We start from the raw sequence: 19,664 nt of genomic DNA on the forward strand, positions 1-19,664 counted from the left end.
TTTACCCCTGTTTCTTGAGCTTTCATAAACACACGAAAAAACACATTTGCTGGATATGGGCTTCAGAGATGTTCAATTTGGTCCAAGTTGTAGAATTGCCAAAACCACAATTTACCATCAGAAAAAAACTACAGCACCATTTAATAAGCACTTCACACTGAGAGCCATAATGTATTGTCAGATACATGTTCTGTTTCTTAGAGTAATGAAGTGATATCTCCTGGTTATAAGCAATGCAGTGTCGAAGGGCCTAATGTGGTTGAATCTTGTGATTAATTGGAGGTGCATGTTAATATGCATGGTTAAGGGTAAAAAAATCCTGTTACCCTGCCTACCCTAATTCCTTGTATATTTGTTACATAAGGCAGCCCATACTCCTCATAGGTATTTGAGTAATGGGCATTTTTATCCACTCTGAACAAAAGAGCTAGATAATATGAAAGGTTAAATTACTTTTCGTCAATTTTGTTGTGCAGAAGAAACTAGAGTTATTTTTTAATTATTTGTTTCAATCATTGCAAACTAATTAAATCACTGATGACACAGAACAAATCTATTAAAGAGAAAAGAAAGCAGGTAGGCAGGGTTTAATAAAACTATAATACCGTGAAACCTTCAAATAGAATGTGCACGTGATCTGAAGTAAAGCTGGTGGATAAGTTTGTCTGCTTTGTCCATAAGAAAGGGTAATCTCTATTAAATATATTTTAAGAAACATTAGCATGTTTTAAAAAAAACTTTAATATCTCGGTACAAAAGCAAACAAACATTATTTTTTGTGGAGGCTTGTATATATTACTTATATTTCTTACAGGTTTGAACTGATCATTCTGTCACATCAGTATTTTATTGTAACCAGGTAACATTCTAAAGCCAAAAGCAGGCATCCCTTGGCATTAAACATTTACAAGCATGCAAAAAAAGAAAGCATAGTGCCTGTGGTGAAGGTACAGCAGAGGACAAACAAAGGGAAACATTGAAGAAACCAAAAACGATTTAAATAAATGAAGGGAGCTCATGCAAAGAGACGTGCAAAAAAGTGTCCATATCTGAACTGGCAGTGCCCATAGCAAACACATTCTTCAATTAAAAATTACAAAAAATACATTTTCTTTCAAAAATGAAAGTTTTTTTGTAAAACCCTTCTGCATTCCTACCGTGCAATTTCTTAAGTCTCAAATAAGGAGTTAAAAAAGTATAATATGCTTTTCTCCCTTATAATGGTGCTTTTGTTTTTCAATCATCTACTGTATGCCAGACTGCTCCAGCTTCCAAACCAAAAATCCTATTAGCACTTGGAATACTTCGCTCCAATTTGTATTTTAAAGAAAGAACTACCAAATTAACTTTTTTGCAAAATCAACAACCAAAAAAGAGTTTACGAGGCTCAAGTTCAGAATTATTCAGCAGAACGTAGAGGTACTTTCATTTTACTTCCAAAAAGAGTTAACATAAACTTTCCGTTTTTCGAATGAACACTAAACAAAACCACATGGGTGGTCAATGGCAATTTAAACAGAAAATCGTCTCTTGTTGGTCATTAAAAATGACTGACTGTTCAAATACATAAATATGTATTTTCAGCATTCTAGCCTGCAATAAAATGAATATTCAAAGTATTCAGGAGGTGTTCCACTTAAATGGAAGATTATGATGTTGAGCTTGGCACAACAGCTTGCTTCAAATCATTAAAAGAAAATTTTTAGAACTTTTCTGCACTATGTGCTCAAAGTATATTTGCACTTTGATCCAATATACTGTATACTGCACAGTGTGGAGGGCAATATCATGAGACACCAATCCGTATATTCTAAGCACACTATTTTGTCAGATAGACAAACACACATTAAGAAAAGAAGTTCAGAAGGTAAAGTGCAGCACTCCAGCTTACATTTAAAAGTGGTCCAGAAAGATTCGGCAGACTGTACGATTCAACACATTCATGGCTCACATAGTTCAATGTACTAATCTTTTGTCAAGTCAGGAAGGATGATTTTTTGTTTTGCAATAACTCTACTTGCATATACTGTAGTTAAAATTGGTCCCTCCAATAGAAATATTTTCAGCAGTTTTAAATATGTGTTTAAAAGCGGACTTTAATATTATTAAGCTTATTAAGAGCACACAATGTTTGCTAGAAACATAATTAAAAGAAACAAATTTCATTTGCATAAAATCATTTTAAATCCATTTCAAATACTTCTAAGAGAACTCTGGATTTTAATATACACTTAAACTAGGAAAAAGAGGTAATTTAACATCCAAATGACTGTTAAGTGGTCCATTTAAAACAATAAAAGAGAAAAATCTTACAAAGTATTATTTTTGACCAAAAATAAAAAAAAATGTAAGCTCTCAATTTTTTTAGTGGTGAGAGGTTTGAGTAAATCGTGTATCAGGAGTTATCCTGAATCACCTCAGGAAGATTCAAATTAAACTTGACTGGAATGTCAATACTATTTGGGAAACAAGCTTTAACTCAAATGATTTAGATTTTTGTCAATCCAACAATGCCCACAAAAGACTTGGAAATTAAAATGCCCTAAACCTTGCAGAATATTATACTCTACTTGGAGGGACCGTTACTCTATTTGTCAGAAAATGCTAAGATTTAGAGCATGCCATTGAGATGAAGCACTGAACATTATTCTGAACATACACTACCATTCTGAACGCTGATTGGACAGCCTGTTCCATGCTAATCCAAGGTGTACCCAATTAGATTTGATCTTAGGCTCCCTTGGACTATAGTTTCTCTTGAAGATTCCTAAAAAAGTACGTGTTTGCTGCGGACCCTGCCAGTTTAACAGAGAAAGCTCATATCTCCAACAGAGAGCAATGCCCGTTTACCAGACATTCACTTCATACCTGACAAACTACTAAGGCGCTTTTGTTGCTCTGTGGTGAGAGAGAAAAAGTGAAATGGAAACATCAAAATGAAACTTATTCAGGTGATGCACACTGATTTTTCTGCTGTGCTTTTGTTGTGCTATTTTCAGAGCTGAAATATTTTTGTCCTTCATGCATCTTAGAAAATGTTGATAAAATAGAGGTTTAGAAACAATAGAAATTTCATGGTTGCATGAAACGCATGATAAAGAAAGCACTTCAGCACTGAAGATACACTTATTTCATATCAAGATATAATGCAGCACAAGCTGATTGGTTCTCCATGGGTTATTTGGAAATCTGGTAAAAAAAAGACCTATTCATCATCATGGACACTAACAGGCTCAGAAAAGAAAACCATAATAAAACAAATTATAGGCCAATTCAAAATATTGTAATTCTGGAGGACCATCAATCATTATGTTTACATGCGTGAAAATAAACAGGAGAAAATACTAACAGAAATCATGAAACGACACACAGAAAAACAAACTGACATTCTTTTTGTATTGCATCATTCCACTTTACATAGACAATGGAACCCATGTATTTTTAGCTTTCAGCTGTTTAGCTCAGAACGGCAAAGACAAAAGATGTGTTGGATACCTGTTATATTCTGTCAACACCATTACTGTGGGTTTCAGTCCAGCAAAAGTCACATGTGAAATAGTTGTCCTCTGACTGCCTCAGTAATTTTCTTTTCAAAAAGTCACTATTCAAAATAGCATGCAGCAAACTTTGAAAACATTTAGAAAGATCTGGAAGATGACCAAGCTAAATTTCATGCAGTGATTGCAGTTCTGTTCTTTTGGAGTTAGGATATTTTTCCTTTTTTCTAGAAAACAGTCCCAGTGTACTTCTCTGCATTGCATAAGAAATTTGGATCATATAACCTACATTTTCTAGATTTGGCTTTGTAACAGTCTAGAGGTTCAATTGCAAAGGAAACACATTAATCTTTAAATAGTAATTTACAGTGCAACTATGTATACTGGATCGTCCAGTACAGTCTCCTGATTTGTGTTAGATCTGCCCTAAGTATACAAAGGCACCTACTCATTACTCCTCAAAAGGTTGAAAGCCATTCCCTTTTAAGAAACATAACTATATTTTATTGCCATACTGTATTTCAAAGAAAGTACTAATTTGTCACATTTTCACATTCTGCCATTAATCAATCAATTGAAAAGGGTGGGAATTCAGTATATTCTCATCACTCTATTCAAAATTAAATTGCTCAGATCTGTTGCTCTGATTGATAAATTATTGATAAATAAAATGTATTTTTTTCTGATACTTATCTGAGTACATGTATACTGTTTTGTGACAGCTCCTTTTAATACAGCTTTTAAATAAAAAATGAAACACATATACCAAACCAGGAAGCAAACATGAACACCAAATATTACTATTTAAGGAAAAATGCATTTCACCCAGAGTGCATATGCTCAAGGACAGAAAACATCAGGCTTTAGCACCATCATTGTGAGAACATGTTTTTAGGTTAGTAATCTTAAGGTGTTGAACAAATTAGGGAACTTGGAAGCATTAGGGTATAAAGTTGTCATTTTAAGATTAAGGAGTGAGGCAGTTGTATTATTCAAAAATCTTCTGCATTTTCTTTATCATGCTCACTCTTAGTTTATAAAAGTAATGTCTTTCACCTAAAGAGTTTGAGTATCATTTAGGTTTTTTAGGAATAGAAGGGAATTCTTGTACATAACAACAATATAGTGTATATAACTGTAAAAAATAGCAACAGTGTAAAGGTGCATAAAACACAAAAAAAACAAAATGATTTAAATTTAATATATTATGCAAAACATAACATTATGCATTTACTGCAAGAGAACACAGAATCTGAGCAGTGCCAGTTACTTTTCTGCACTCTTTCCATACATTTTTTACAAGGTTCTTTTGATTCAAGTGAAAAAACCTAATCCTTTAATTTTTATTTCAAGTGTTACTGGAAATGACATTGTTCAGGCACAACTTTGCACTGTAACTAAGCCGCTGCACTTCTTACCTCGGTTGTGCTGTAAAAGCACTATTGTTGGGTTGACAATTGTAGTGGAAGGATAGCCAGAGGAGGGCCTGCCTGCTGATGGAAAAAAGCTGTGTGGATCGGACTGGGGAGCGGGCGGAGAGACGTCGGTGCTCACAGGCTGCGACACCTTAAGAGATTAATACAAAGTCAGATATCAGGGAGTCACATGAAGGATGCCTGTCTGCCTCCACAGAACTTGGGTAGCCTTCCCTGACAGTTCGGCCTTTGAATCTATTCCTTTCTACACGCGGGAATCTTTTCCATTATTTCTGCAAATTACACATAACCAGAAACAAAATTCTGATAACACAAGGAGCACTGAGACAGGATAAGTCCTTTCCCCACTGCAACACTGTCAGACTCAATGACATCAGCAAACAGGGGGGTCAGACAGGAAAATCTAAAAGCTGCCAGTCACGGACTAATTTATCATTTATTTCCTGATTTTCTTATTTATGCAAGAAGGGGAGCATGGTTTCCAACACGAAAGGATCCCAACAGTGAAGCATTAATCTTTTATATTCTTAGCTTTTAATAATTACATAAGAAAACTTTGTTTTATATGTCTGTATCCATCCATGCACTCTCGTGTCCCATTATCATTCAATATACTGTACTAGATTCTACACAGATGGCCATCACACTTAAAAAAAAACATTAATAAATAGGTCTCCTTTCCAAGTCTGTTATGGCAGCTGAACACCCTCCCTCTTGATTGTAAATATTTCCTGATGACAGTGAATGACATTGCACTGTACAAAAAATATATTTGGCCAGGACAAGAGTGTGATTTAAAGACTTTATAAACATAAGTTAGAAGTCAAGAGTTTCAAGATTACTTTTGTGTGCTTCTTTCTTTCTTGCATCAGGAACACCAACAATTGGGACATAGAAGCAAAGAAGCCTCAAAACTGTATCGGTAACGACTTTAAAAAAAGATTCTATTGGTTTATATGCACTTTTGCATGTGATCCTGAAAAGTGTAGTAAAAACACTCTTGAGTTTGACCTACAGCTGATAGAAGTATCTACAGTAAGTATACACCAGATGACAGAAGTGGGACAGCCTACAGGGAAAATGGATTGAGAACAGACATTTCTTTCTTTAGCGTTCTACCAATAACATATTCAAAATAAACAATGCACCCTTTTTTAATTTTCAGAACCGTACCCACACAGCCACTAATAACAAAAGACTAGAACTATTTAAATACTTTTCTGGCTCATAGGAAAATGGAAACGAAGACAACATCCGTATGCGCCAAGCTGAATGGTATGAGGGAGCATGTCACAGACAGCCTGACTGCCTGCCTGGATTCCTGTCACAGCAGGTACTCAAAACGTACAGCTCTTATGCAGGCCACATCGAAACTTGACTACTGCAGCTGACAGCGTAAGGGAGAAGGAGCACAGGTTTAACATTGCAGCCAGAGAGTACATGGGACAAGGCGACGCCAACACAGCCACATATATGCAAAACGGGCTTGCTGTGGCTGAGCAGGAAAAGAAGAAATTAGACAGATGATAGAAAGGCCACATGAGGACCTGTTAATAGATATGAGAAAGCGGGGCTTTCCTGGCTGTCACTCCCATCAGCTTGCAGCTCCACAAGCCCTTGCAATTAGTCCTCATCAGCATTGAAAGTCACACAAGACAGGTTAGTTTTTGTTTAAGTGGGTCCGGCCATGTTAAATTGTCTTTCAGTTGGCTTGAGACGCCAGGGTTTCCACTGCATATAGCCACAAATAAGAAGTGCAAAACAGGAGAGGACTTTAAAGAAAGGGATATACTGTACTAAATGCAAAAAATCCACTCTCACTGGACCCTCTCTTTTTGGTAGTCCTGCTAATAAAAAAAAACAAGGTACTACCAGCCTGAAAAAACAAATCAATATTGCCCATGAAAAAGTTATAAAAATAGTCTAACAGTTTTAATACCAAGCAAGAATGTTTCAGTATTTATATGTACAACTGTACATACTACATTTACAATACTTTTAGGTAAATCAAAACTGAAAAGGCTTCAGGTTTTAGAATATTTTTTTCTGTGTCCATACCACAGAATGACAGCACAGTAGATAAGCCATAGGACACAGATACCAGTGTCAACTCTAAAATACCAAATGGAGCATACTGTGCACAGGTGAAGAGTGGATTTTATACAGTTGGAAAGTGCGGAGAAGTCAATTACTGGATCATGCTCCCTGAAAAGAAGTGACGTATTTGCTCTTTTTGAACATGTAAAAGCTGTTTGACACTAAAAAAAGGAACGAAAAATAGTTTTCATGCGGTGACGTTGTTTTCTGTTTGAAGGCAGGCTTTTAGTTTGAAGGGTTTGAGGCAGGCTTCTATAAGATCAAGACCAGAAAAAAAAATAGGATACATCTGTGCGCTGCCACTCGGGCAGGAAGGAAGTGGCACACTTGTCTTACTGTAGGTGCTCCGGAGCAGATGACAGGAGTGGTGGCAGGCTCAGTGGCCTGTACGGGGAGGGGAGCCGGGGACGGTGCCGATGGGAGGGCTGGAGGTGAAGGTGGCAGGTTAGTCGGGGAAGGGGTGTCGATAACAGGAGGTGCGACGCGAGCTGCTCCCCTCTGCAGGTGAGGAGGTATAAAATCGTCCAGTGTTGGCAAGGTCAGTGCTCCAGCAGGTTCGAGAAAGGTGCTGTCCTGGCCAGCGGGGACAAGAGGTGGCAGTGGAGGGCATGGGCTGCCCTTTCGTCGTGCAGCACTCCCAGCCTGGTCCAAGGGTACTAGTTGGACTTCAGGCAGAACAAGGAAAGGAGAATCGTCCTGCAGGAGATAAGGGCCTTAGTACGCTGTTAGGACGAGAAAGCTGGATAGCTGTCCATGGATTGAGGCTAAAAAAAACCTATGTGATCTGTAACATTAGTTACACCCCCATCTTTGTATTTTGTATGTACTGCACATACCGAGGTATGTGTTTTTATAAATGCTATGCATCTTGAAATTTAGTTGTTGCTTTGAGATCTCAGTTTCCCATACACAAACACTCTTTGTCACGACAGAATGCATCAAGAAGTATGTAGAGCTGAAAAGAGTCATTCACATATTCATCACTGAACACCTTGAGAAACCCATTCCACACAACAGAAATCATTTCCTGAGCTGTCTCCCTCAGCTCAGCACTTTCTCAGACAACTGGATGTTTGTGTTGCAAGCCAAGAAAAAAAAAAAGAAAATACTGCAACATATGAACAGAGAACCTCAGAAACTGTTTTTTTTGTTACTTCAATTAAAAAAACAAAAGTTAAAAGGCTAGAAGAAATATTAGGAAAGTATTAGCAAGTAGCACTAGAGAAGTCAGAGGAGTAGAGTACCATGCTGGATCCCTTTGCTCGTGTGGACTGCGAGGGCCCATCTGACCAGAACATCCCCGGCCATTTTATGCCGTGATTATCTACTTTGGCAACACCACCGTGGTCTGGTAGCGACGGATGGTTGGTCTTGAAGGGTTCTCTTTGAGGGCTGAAGCTCCCTGGGCCTTTTGGGTAGAAAGGTCTTGGGGGGATAGGAGGTGGGGGTGACTGGCTGTCATCCGTGCGGTGGCACACAGCAGTGGCAGAAGGCTCTGAGCATGTGGAGGACTCAGGGAAGACTTGCACTGCTATGGGCACACTTACTGGAGACTTAGGTGCAGGTGAGCATGTGCTGTTAGATAAACAAGCCACGTAAAGACTGCTGATTTTTTTCTCTGCTGTCTTCCCTGAAACACTTTCTGCCTGTGTGGCTGACTGGGTAGGTGTAGCTTGTCCTGTGGTCTGGCCAGCATGCATTTGTAACACAGAGGGACTGCTCTTTGTGGTGGCCAGTGACATTGCTTGAGGAGCTAAAGACACAGAGCGCTCATTGGGTGTTGGGACCTGTGACTGGGAAAAACACTGCCCACTGCTGCCAGAAGAAGGCGCTGTAGGCACAAAAGGTTTTGGGTAGCTCATATACAAGCGGTCTGTAGCTGACGCAGGGTTAAGGTGAGAGACTCCCTGAATAGGTGTGAAACGCCATGCAAAGCTCTGTTCTTTCGGGAGAGGTGGAACAGGGGGTATTTTCTTAGGAGAACAAACCACACAGAATACAAAACCACGTAGAAAAAAAAAGAGTAGAACACAAACGAGTTGCATCATTGTTCACTAGAGAGAGATGACTTCTATATCATTAAAACTACTAGAAAATTCAATTTTATTTTTGTTATGTTTGTATAGTATTTCAAACAATTGAATAAAAAAAGATCATGATTAATAATAATATTTTCCTATCAGAAAATAAAATTAACGGAACTTATGATTTATTCATTTTTGCAAAGCATTATGCATAAGGTGATTCTGGAGCTCTATTTTTTCACAATATTTTACTGTAAGTTTCCCCCCCCTTATGTACTTTCTAGCAGCTCAATAATACTAATGAGGATACATCTGCTTAAAAAGTAAATTGTAAATGCACATAAGTGCATTTTATCAAGGACATTACAGAACAATCTGAATTATTTGTGTAACCGTTCAGCTTTTTTCCCTTTCGAAGGAGCAAATTAGCCCAGGTCAATTTTAATGGATTTTGTTACCTTCTCCCAAATGAAGCATATTCAACCTGTTTGTTACAGTTGAATATTCAACTGTAACAAAACATTCTTGACAATTCCTACTTACATTAGCAACGAATTGTTGCATTAATTTATACAAGACATTTTACAATGCATAAAATGGAACTACTTATAAACATTACCTGTGTAAAAAGGAATTTAAAAGGATTTCTCAACGTATGTGTTTATATTTGTAGATTTTCTCATTGAATTTTTTCAAAAAGGAATTACTCTAAAACCCTGAATATTTGCTTGTGGATTTCTATACACTAGAACTAGGTATTATTTTTATTGAGAAATCCAAATCTCAAACACATTTCTGTCTTCATGTCCATCAGCTAAGTACAGTATTTGTTTAAATTATTCCACAAAGTTTCAAGTATCACACAAAATGGTTAAACACACATTACATTTGTGCTGAAATTTGTAAGAAATAAAAAGAGCTTACAGAGCTCATTTGTTAAAATGATCCTGCAGGACTCCTCCTTCTACATTAATATTTGATTGCAAGTAAACTGAATACACTAACTGGCACTATTTAACTTTCAACTAACCTTAACGAGTAGTGACAATTTCAAGTATCATCTTCCCTTTTTTGGCAAAACTAACACGTATACGTTTCAATGCCACATCCTTAAAACATTGCTGCAGTTAAGTGGAAGAACTCACCTGTGACTGTGTCTTGCTGTCTGAAAGCAGATTAGGTCTGACACTGCGATAGCCCTTAGCAGCCAAGGAAGTGCTGGTATCTCCATTAGGGTCAGCAAAGGACTGAGTTTTCCAACCATCTGTCAGAGGTCATAACATGCAAATTAAAGGAGGACCTGAGCATCCCAACAGAATGACCCAAAAATTCCAAAGCAAGTTGAGTAGAAAAAAAAGTACCTGTTCCTGGGTCTTTTGGCTCAGGACCTGTTTGTTTTCCACAGCAAGTGTTGAACCAGAATAAAGAGGGGAGAAATAAACTGTTACTTTCAAAAAGAACAAGTCACTAGTCTGTACCACACACAGCAAAGAGTCAGGGCACTCTATTACAGACAGAATGCTTTCTGTAAGGGCTTGAACTGACAGGGCCACTAATTACCATAGAAACCAGCACCAAACAAGATGCCCTCCCAATCTGTGAACTTTGTAAACACAACAAGGCCCGCATTCAGTGCAATGTGGAGAACGATTGTTCCACTGCTCCCTTTATTCATGAAGGCACAGCAACAATTAAGGCATCTCTAAAAGAACCATGGCCACATTCCCACTGAATGCCACAAATAACTGTGCATTCAGATTCCAGGTTCCAAATAGCACTATGAGTCAATCAGAACAACAAAAAGTGTTTTACATTATTAACATATACGTGACCATAGCAAAGCACTTGTGGAAGACTGAAAGTTGAATAAATATTAACACAGATAATTAATCTATGTTATTATTTGAGGACCACTGAGAAATGTGTAATTGTCAGATCATTTTGTCAGAGTTAATACCTCAGTATTGCAAATATCAAGAGCTGTATTTTGTAGGTTATCAATCATTATAATAATGCCTTCCAGAAATTTAAATCACATATAAAATTTCAATTTATTGAATTAATACTTAGTTATTAATTTGTATTACTCCAACAGCAGAAGGAGAATATTTCAAAGAATCTTCATGCAAAAGAAACTACAGTCTGAATAAAACAAGTAGTAAACATGGAGTGAAATGCTTGAAATTCACTGCAATAGTAAAAGCTTGATAAAGAGTTAGTTATATTTTGTCCCTTCTCTTGCCTTTCAAAACTGTATGTTGGCCAATTTCAAGTACCTAAGAAAAGTTTCGACTAAAATGAACCCTTTTGTTCATTGTGTTTCATAACAGCCCACTTCAATCCCATTTTGTAACACAGCACCTTACCTTTTCTTAAATGATAAATAGTTTCCATGATAAATGGTTTAGACTTTCCCTCCTATCCATACTAAACTCTGCATTTAATAGTGTTACATTTGTGAGCCCTATAAAAACTGCTGCAGTCAACTTTAGTTCTTTTAAAATACAGAAAAGCCAGACTCTCATGGTCATTGGTTGCAGCAGGTTTAATACAGGCTTAACACAGGTTTAAAAAGGTTTAATATAGTGAGGTCTAACTATGATATTGCACATCTTTCTTTTTGGTCTCACATATTCAATCATTTCTATCATTTTCTCAACAAATAATGTACACTGGCAAGAACAAATCTGCCTTTGTCCACTTTCTGATACAATCTTTCATCACAAATTATGTTAAACAATTCATCAAGTTGAAGACATTGATGTAAATATAGACATAGACCATAGCCACCAATAGCTCTGTAAATCTGTTTGTAAAGATTTCACAAGTAAGTAAAGATAAATTCATTAAAACTGAGATTCTACAGTGTGATAAATATGCCTGGAGAGGGCTCTTACTCTGTGGGGCATCATGGATCTCTGAGCCTGGCTGAGGGCTACTGCTTGTCTGTAGGTCACCGTGCGCACTGGAAGCTCGGAGAGTCACAGCGCCTTTCCCTGAGCACACTTTGGAAGGATCTGTTTCTGAGGGGCAGAAAATAATCTGTAAGTACTTTTTTCCTGTGAAAATGTATCATCGAAATTGTGTTTTTCACGGTAAGAAATCACAGCTGTGAGCACAGTGGGTAACTTAGTTTTAGTATCTTTGGATTTGAAATAACAGCCACCTTATCAAGCAATAAAAGCTACCCTATATAATTATGTCTTAAAACAAATTTCACTCATCTGTTCTGTGTTCCAAACTATAGTGTCTGAGATGTTTCTATTATTGGAGCGTTTCTGCAACAACCACATCAGAAATGGTTTGCCACATGCACACAAATGTCATGAGGATGAATATCGGTGCAGAACCAGTGTCTTATGGTTTGCCAGCTGTTTCTGATCTCTGTGTAACACTAAGTGCCCTCCTCAACAGGTGCGAGAGACCTCTCTAGCTATTCCCATACAAATGATGTATGATGTAAGACCTACCAGAAAATGTACAAAATACAAACCTTAAAAAGTGCCCCTCTTCTTTACAAAACATAAAAATATTTTATGTATTAAAATGAAAGCAAGTGGTTCTGTCTTTAAAACACTTGCTTTGATAACAGCATTTGTCCTATTTTCTTTCTTTACTACTGTATCTGTATTTGTTGTAAAAGTTCAAGACACTGTCAAACTACATTTAATCTTGCACAATTGGATCTTGTACATTTTGTATGACCCACTTATTGACTTCATAAAAATAAAGTTATAACAAAGTTAAATAAAGTTGTATCCAAAAAAACATGAAGTCTATTTCACAGTCACACAATTTGTTACACTATTATTAAGAAATTACAACTATGTCACATAACGTAATCATAATACTATAACAGACACTATTCTACTATAATTTCCTGACCTGGGTTATTTTAGTAAATGGAAAAACGTACACGAGAAAAGTTAGTTATGACCATTGTTTTCTGTTTTGCCACATTATTCAAGTCCTTTTGTCACACATTGAATAAAAAGTCACTATTCACTAAATAACTGAATGAAGCTCAAAAACACAAAGCCACAGCATTTTCCAGCATGTTGGGAAACAATTTAAATATATATTTCTTCCAATAAGAAATGCGACCCTACCCTTTCAATTGTTCAAAACAGTGCTATATGCACAACAAATACTATCTTCACATACCACTACTAAATGCTTGTATGATGCTTAATATTTTGTAAAACTAAAAAAATTCTGCCAAGGGGAAGAAGTCATATTCAGTGATGCCCAGCACAGAGACCTTTGCCTTGTGTTGACTGTTGGTGTGGTGGAGTGCTAAGAGGAGGACAGTGCCACATGCAAGCCCTCTAGTAAAGGCCCAGAGATGTACGAAACAGCTGATGAGCAATCTTACCAGGCAGTCTTTTCCTTTTGGCTGCTTTGGAACAATCCAGTTCTTATCCCCAGCACACACCACCTTCCCCATGACTATTCTAATTACTTAAAATCTTACTATTATTATGGCTATTTGTAATATTTTTAATGTTTATAGAACACAACTGTTCTAAAACCATCTTGAATCTTTGCAAACACTTTGCAAGCCACTGCATAAATAGTACCCATGAATGGATTTAGTGAATCCAAAACAAGTACATATATTTGTGCACAATACTAGGAAAAGGGAAAAACTATTTCACCTTTACATGGAGGTGTGTTTTCAGAATTATTCCAGATTTGTCCTATTCTAGAGGTCCAAGATAAAAAAAAAGTCTTTCCCCTTTTAGTACTGTTTAGAATTTCACTACCAAATGCTGCTTTTTGTACAGCCGGGCTCACAAAGGAGATGTAAAAGCAAAAGAGACTAAGCGTTATATTTATGACATACTGTAAGGCTACACAACTGGTAGCAAGGGATGTCAAACTGCACATCTATATCTTTCAAAACAGTCAAATGATCTGCCAGACATGAACTAATCCCCTTTTCTACTGCCTTGATTGACATGAACAGTTAGCCAGGGTCACTCACTTAAAGAGAGGTACTTAGCACTCAATTCAGGCTGTCTGCTCGGATGACCGAGTGACTAAACTATCCCAGAAAATTGCCAATATAATATAAACTTTAAAACTCCACCAAATAAGCACATTACTAATTTATTTTGTACAAAACACATACAGTACCAATTCTGAAACTGACCCAATATCAAGATATCATACTGTAGTTATCTATAAAACATTGAGTTGCACAAGTTACATTTCTTCCATTTCTCTGAAATATTAAAATATGACACCGGAGATTAATTATTTAGTTGCAGCACAGAGGTGAGAGTTTAAAGATGGAAAGATTAGATGGTTACAACATGCGGTGTCCATATAATGGCAATGGAGCATGACCCATTATGGAAGGTCAATGGAGGGTTTTAAAAGGGTACCTGTCACCCGCATTAGGTCAGGAGAGCTTTTCACCTTCTTCACTGGGATTATTTTAACGGCAGAGATAGCACGTGCACGCAAAGGGCCTTCCACGGCTGCAAACACAAAAGTGTAGACTATGCAAACAGTGTGCAGAAAGACAACCAACCCAAAGCATGCTGTGGGGCTGCATTTCAGAGCAGACGTGAGCAGAGGAAAAAGTGCTAAAGGGAAGGAGTGTAGAGTAGGAGGTTTTAAGACAACAGAACAAATACAAATTTAAGAAAAAATATTAAGATTGTCAGAAAGACATGCTTTCAGTACACTATCAGTAAGATTTCATGCATTGACCTAAATCAAAGTTCACTCACTGTACCAATCATTAAACCCAGAATTTTTTAGTGAATTTCTAGGGCTTTCTACAGGACTTATCAGCATCATCAAGGAAGGTGCATCACATATCTTTATTTCTCCCACATAACAAGAATGTGAGTGACATTGTAAATTAAAATTTGACAGATGCTAGGCAGTCTGGCCAGCCTCAGCACTTAAGTTTATTGTACTGCTTCTAAGTGCTCTGTTAATATATTCTGAAGTCTGACCTGAACTCACCATTTATTTATTTTTCCCAATAACGTATACAAAATAAGTCTGCATGACAAACAGGTTTTAGTTCTTAATTAAAAACAATATTAACAGGATTTATCTTCTACATAAACACCTGTCACGGACAGAATTTGACAACGAATCCAATTCTGCAAAAAAATCACCTATAATCTTCTCATCTCTCTATTCTCAAATCTTCTGATCTCTCTAAAGCATCTCTGTGTTACCATCAGTTCTGCCTTAGCTGTTGAATGAACTAAATCAAAGACCATGTAATGTAGTTCACAGTTCAATGTGTTCAGGATAATGCAAACCCTGAATTTAAACACCTGTACTTTTATTTTTCAAAGCTCTGTAAACCCTCCGTTTGAAAGGACAGCTGTTTGGTTGATGAACGTGTAATGTGTTAATGTACATTTTATATGGAATGCCGGACTTGGGAAATTCTATATCTGCAAACAGATAATTACAAATTCAAAATAAAGGAAAGGATAGAAAACAATGCAGCCCAGAAACTTAATATCATTACCCTTGCTATGGATGTTATTTTTCCTAGCGACCAGAATTTTTTTCCGCTGTTTATCAGAATGCAGTATGGACCAAAGCCAATTAGATGCCTTTTCAAGGAGAATTTATCAACTGAAGTTATTGTTAATGTTACTCAGTATGACTCTTGTAGACTGTACATTTAAGGTGTTTTTTTTTCTTTAAATTAATTTACTTTCTATAATAAGAAAACAAGAACATTTATACTCTCATAAAATGATGTAGCTTCATTTCAAGACAAAACCATTTAACACCTTAAATGTACACCGCACTGGAACATTAAAGAATACACTCCCATTTCTCTCCAAATCAACATTTAAGCACATCGTATAGTATAATTACACAGTACAGCAGTTTTAATGATGATTATTCTCCTGACTCAAGATAATGAAGGGGAGACTTATTTCCTTTGTCTTCCATTTGGTGGCGCTGTTTGATCAAATTCTATAAATCACTGTATTCTACACTTACTTTCACACAATTCCAATCTACATTCACACAATTCCACTAGCCAGCAATCTTTGGATCACCAGTGACTGCAGTTAATATTAGTTAGCAATTAAACATTGAGCCTTCTAGATAATAACCACACACACACCTTTGCTAGTAATATTAAAATGTTATATGTTAGTGTTTATTCCATCTCACTATTGTGTTAACATAGTTGTCTAAATGTGTGTGGGTAGTTCTATGTATCAAGTGAAATTCCTTTATTTGACCACATCTCCCCAGACAAAAATAACAGGGCTTCCAGACGACATAAATGGCACTTCATTAAAAGGAAATTTTAAATTTTGCACAACAAGCATGTAATCCAAAACAAAGGCAAATAAATTCTGCATAAGACACCACGTAGAAATGAGGATGCTGTGCTGTGAAAGTGCAGGTGAAATATGATGACTCCAAAATCAAAGAAAATCTCATGTTACAAAGCACCTCTGATCTCAGGATTAATTTGAAAATGAAAAACAAGAAGTTAAGAACAGACCAACAAAACAAAAAAGGTTAGACAGCCAAAGTGCACAAAGCAAAAGCTGTAATAATACCATTTCTATACACTAACTTAAACACTATTTAGGGATTTTATTACTTAGAATTCACTCAATTTTTCTAAAATGTTACAGTGACATTTTCATGTGTTTTTTTTAATTAGTGGAATTCAAGATCTATTTTTAACAAAATGATTGTTTGCACAGTAACCTAATTATAAGAAAAGAACAAGAATCTAACAATAGCTTGACCAAACAAATTTCCCATAATGAGATAATTTAATACAAGTCCAGCTATAAGAAAGTGACTATAAATTTACATTGAAATAAATAAATTGCCAGCCAAAAGCAAGCTGAAAAATAATAGTCGCAAACTTTATCATATCATAGCTAACATGATGTAGTAGTTCAGGTGGGCAGCTGTGTCAGAATGTGCAGGCTGCAAAGGAACAAGTAATAGGTTTATTCCATGCTGAAAAAAAGAAGAAAGAGAACACAACGTTTCGGCCATGGAGCCTTCTTCACACATGGAGCCTTCTTCACACATGAAGAAGGCTCCAGGGCAGAAACGTTGTGTTTTCTTTCTTCTCTATTCACCATGGAATAAACCTATTACTTGTTCCACAGCTAACAGGATGCCTTTTTAAATCAAGACTTGCCACAGAGGGTCATGCAGAAAACTCTTACTTATACCACAGTTGTCAAAGTACTATACTATAGTAAACCTGAATGCTTTCACTCTTTTGTAGGGAGTTCTCATCTTACATACCAGGACTCTGTAATTAAGAGGTACTTCTAGGAATATAAAGCATATTTGTGGTATTATTGATTAAAAAAACATTTGACTCACCCCTCTCCTGCTCATGAACAGTGGGGGGTGACGATAGCCCATTTACAACTGCTTCTGAGATGGTAATCTCGCCTTCTAGAAGAGGAAATCACAGTTTGTGGAAAACATTCATTCCCGGGATAAAGATCACAGACAGTAGTCATGCAGGATTAGATCATGGGGAATCCGTGCCAACCATTTATTTCCTGATATTCGTTCATTCAGAGGCTTTAGCCAAAAGCATTACATAATGTGTTATCATAGGGCTATTGTGGAGTGAAACAAACCAGTATGCTCTTTTAGCTGATGAGAAAGGCCAGCCTACAGTATACTAATCAACAAATGAAAGCTACAAATACTACTGAGGACAAAAAAAAAAATCACCAGCAATATACCACGAGGAACCTCATTGTTGTTCCTAGATGGGGTAATTTATGTTAACAATGACAGGTATAAGGATTTTCTGGGGAAAAAAAAATGTTTTGTCCTTAATTTTCTTTTTGAACCCATGGATCCGTTGGCCATAGTGAACCATAGGGTTTCTTGTACTCCTTGTACTTGCCTTACTTGAGTATTTCCTAAACTGCTCTGTTTTAGCTCTTTTAACAGTTTAAAAAATAATTAATGTTTTCTCTTGAAACAAAACAAAAGTCAGGCCTATTTGTTTTTTATCTCACGTTCTTTCTTTTTATCATGGGAGATGCCACATTTCAGTGGTGCAGGAACTCTTACTGTAGATGTAAATTGCTTTAGGACCCTTAGGGATGACAACCAGTGTATATTATTATTATTTTAAAGATTTGCTTATAAATTTTAAAGACATCTTCTCAGTTGTTAATTTCTTTAGCTGATGCAGCTTTGTTTTGCAAAAGCAAATCATTTTGTTTCTTAAATTGTACAAGCAGGTTCCTGTACATATATACTAGAGGAAAAAATAAAGTTTATTGACATATCTGTTTAAAATTGGTTCAATTACATCAATAAATGTAAAGGCGTCTTAATAACAAAATAGTGAATATCACATAGAATGGACTATTAATTCCAATGACAGGGTGAGAGCTCCAGTAATGAGAGATTAAGGCAGACAACTCAGTGATTATATGATAGAAATTTCACAGAAGTTATCAAGTTCCCCAATATTCACATGATCTGTGAAGATAAGATAATTTACTGCTGAATTTTGTTTGGTTATATACATAAATAACTGCAAAGATAGAGTCAGCGTTAACAGGAGTCAAGATCTCCTGGGATTGAATTATTTAATCTGCATTTTTTAATGAGAATACTTTAAAAAAGTTTGAGTGATTGCAATTGTTTTGGGTTGTAAAAGTGTCTTTATCAGAAATATGGCAAATCCTGTTCACATCCTATTCATTCATTCTGGTACTGTGAAAAGAACACACTGCCCCTAGTGACCAAAGAGGCTAACCAATAAGGGAAATTTATTTTGGAATGAAGAGAAGTTGATTCATCCACACTCTCAAAAGATTTCAACATAATCATGAATTCTGCCACACAGCTGAGGGAATAACCTACTGTACCTGTGCTCATGGTGATGGAGGAGCTGGGCCTGTGTACATCTACCGTCTGGTTCTCCCTGCAAGACAAAAAAAGAATGTTTTAATTTCAAAAGTACACATTCTCAGTCTATTTGACAAACTTTGCCCCTTTGGTTATGGGTAACATGTCTAACATATCTCAAGGAATGAGTCATATAGTTTTATGAAAGATGACAGACTTCAAAAGACAGGTTTCACATTTTCTCCATACTGTACATCCTTATCACCTTGGGAAAGGAGAACTTGCTTCAATTTTACACACATGTGCAGATTTTACAGATTCCCTTTTAACTGTTTTTTGCTGAGTCAGAAATAATAATCTGGGTTGACCTCAGCTTGTTTCAGGGTTTTCAATACTTTAATACATTTTCTAGTCATACTAGTCAGCCTATGAATTTGTGTAGTCATTGTACTTTTCAAGTGTACTAAATTGCTACAGGCTATGGACATCCCAGACATCTTTTCTCCACCATCAACAGACTGCTCAAGCCAAACTGCCCCACCACATTACCTGCCTCATCACAACTTTGCAACACATTCTTAGATTTCTTTAGTTCTAAGATTGACAACATCCGGCATCACATTCTCTCCACTACGGATATAATTTCCACACCTCCTCCCTCCTCATCCAACTTCTCTGGTTCCCGTCTCTCCAGCTTCTCTCTTCTTGACTCAGCATCCCTAAACAAACTAGTTACGCGCATGAAACCC

General features: G+C 36.6%; 1 protein-coding gene across 30 annotated transcripts in view; it reads right to left on the minus strand.

The window, feature by feature from the left end:
• LOC102698616 (sorbin and SH3 domain-containing protein 1) overlaps positions 1-19,664 on the minus strand; it is a 185,985-nt gene that overhangs the window by 52,490 nt on the left and 113,831 nt on the right. For 25 of the 30 annotated variants that reach the window (XM_069189125.1, XM_069189127.1, XM_069189128.1 and 22 more), the window contains 10 exons: positions 18,936-18,991; positions 17,416-17,490; positions 14,445-14,540; positions 11,952-12,077; positions 10,416-10,442; positions 10,200-10,318; positions 8,275-9,003; positions 7,367-7,726; positions 4,916-5,063; positions 2,869-2,898 (listed from right to left, as the gene is read on the minus strand). In XM_069189125.1, the coding sequence (XP_069045226.1) occupies positions 2,869-2,898; positions 4,916-5,063; positions 7,367-7,726; positions 8,275-9,003; positions 10,200-10,318; positions 10,416-10,442; positions 11,952-12,077; positions 14,445-14,540; positions 17,416-17,490; positions 18,936-18,945 (1,720 nt within the window). In that variant the 5' untranslated portion in view covers positions 18,946-18,991. The remainder of the gene's footprint in view (positions 1-2,868; positions 2,899-4,915; positions 5,064-7,366; positions 7,727-8,274; positions 9,004-10,199; positions 10,319-10,415; positions 10,443-11,951; positions 12,078-14,444; positions 14,541-17,415; positions 17,491-18,935; positions 18,992-19,664) is intronic. The other 5 variants (XM_069189143.1, XM_069189121.1, XM_069189130.1 and 2 more) reach the window with 5 other exon arrangements.

The sequence above is a fragment of the Lepisosteus oculatus genome, chromosome 4 (assembly GCF_040954835.1).
Source record: "Lepisosteus oculatus isolate fLepOcu1 chromosome 4, fLepOcu1.hap2, whole genome shotgun sequence".
Lineage (NCBI taxonomy): Eukaryota > Metazoa > Chordata > Actinopteri > Semionotiformes > Lepisosteidae > Lepisosteus > Lepisosteus oculatus.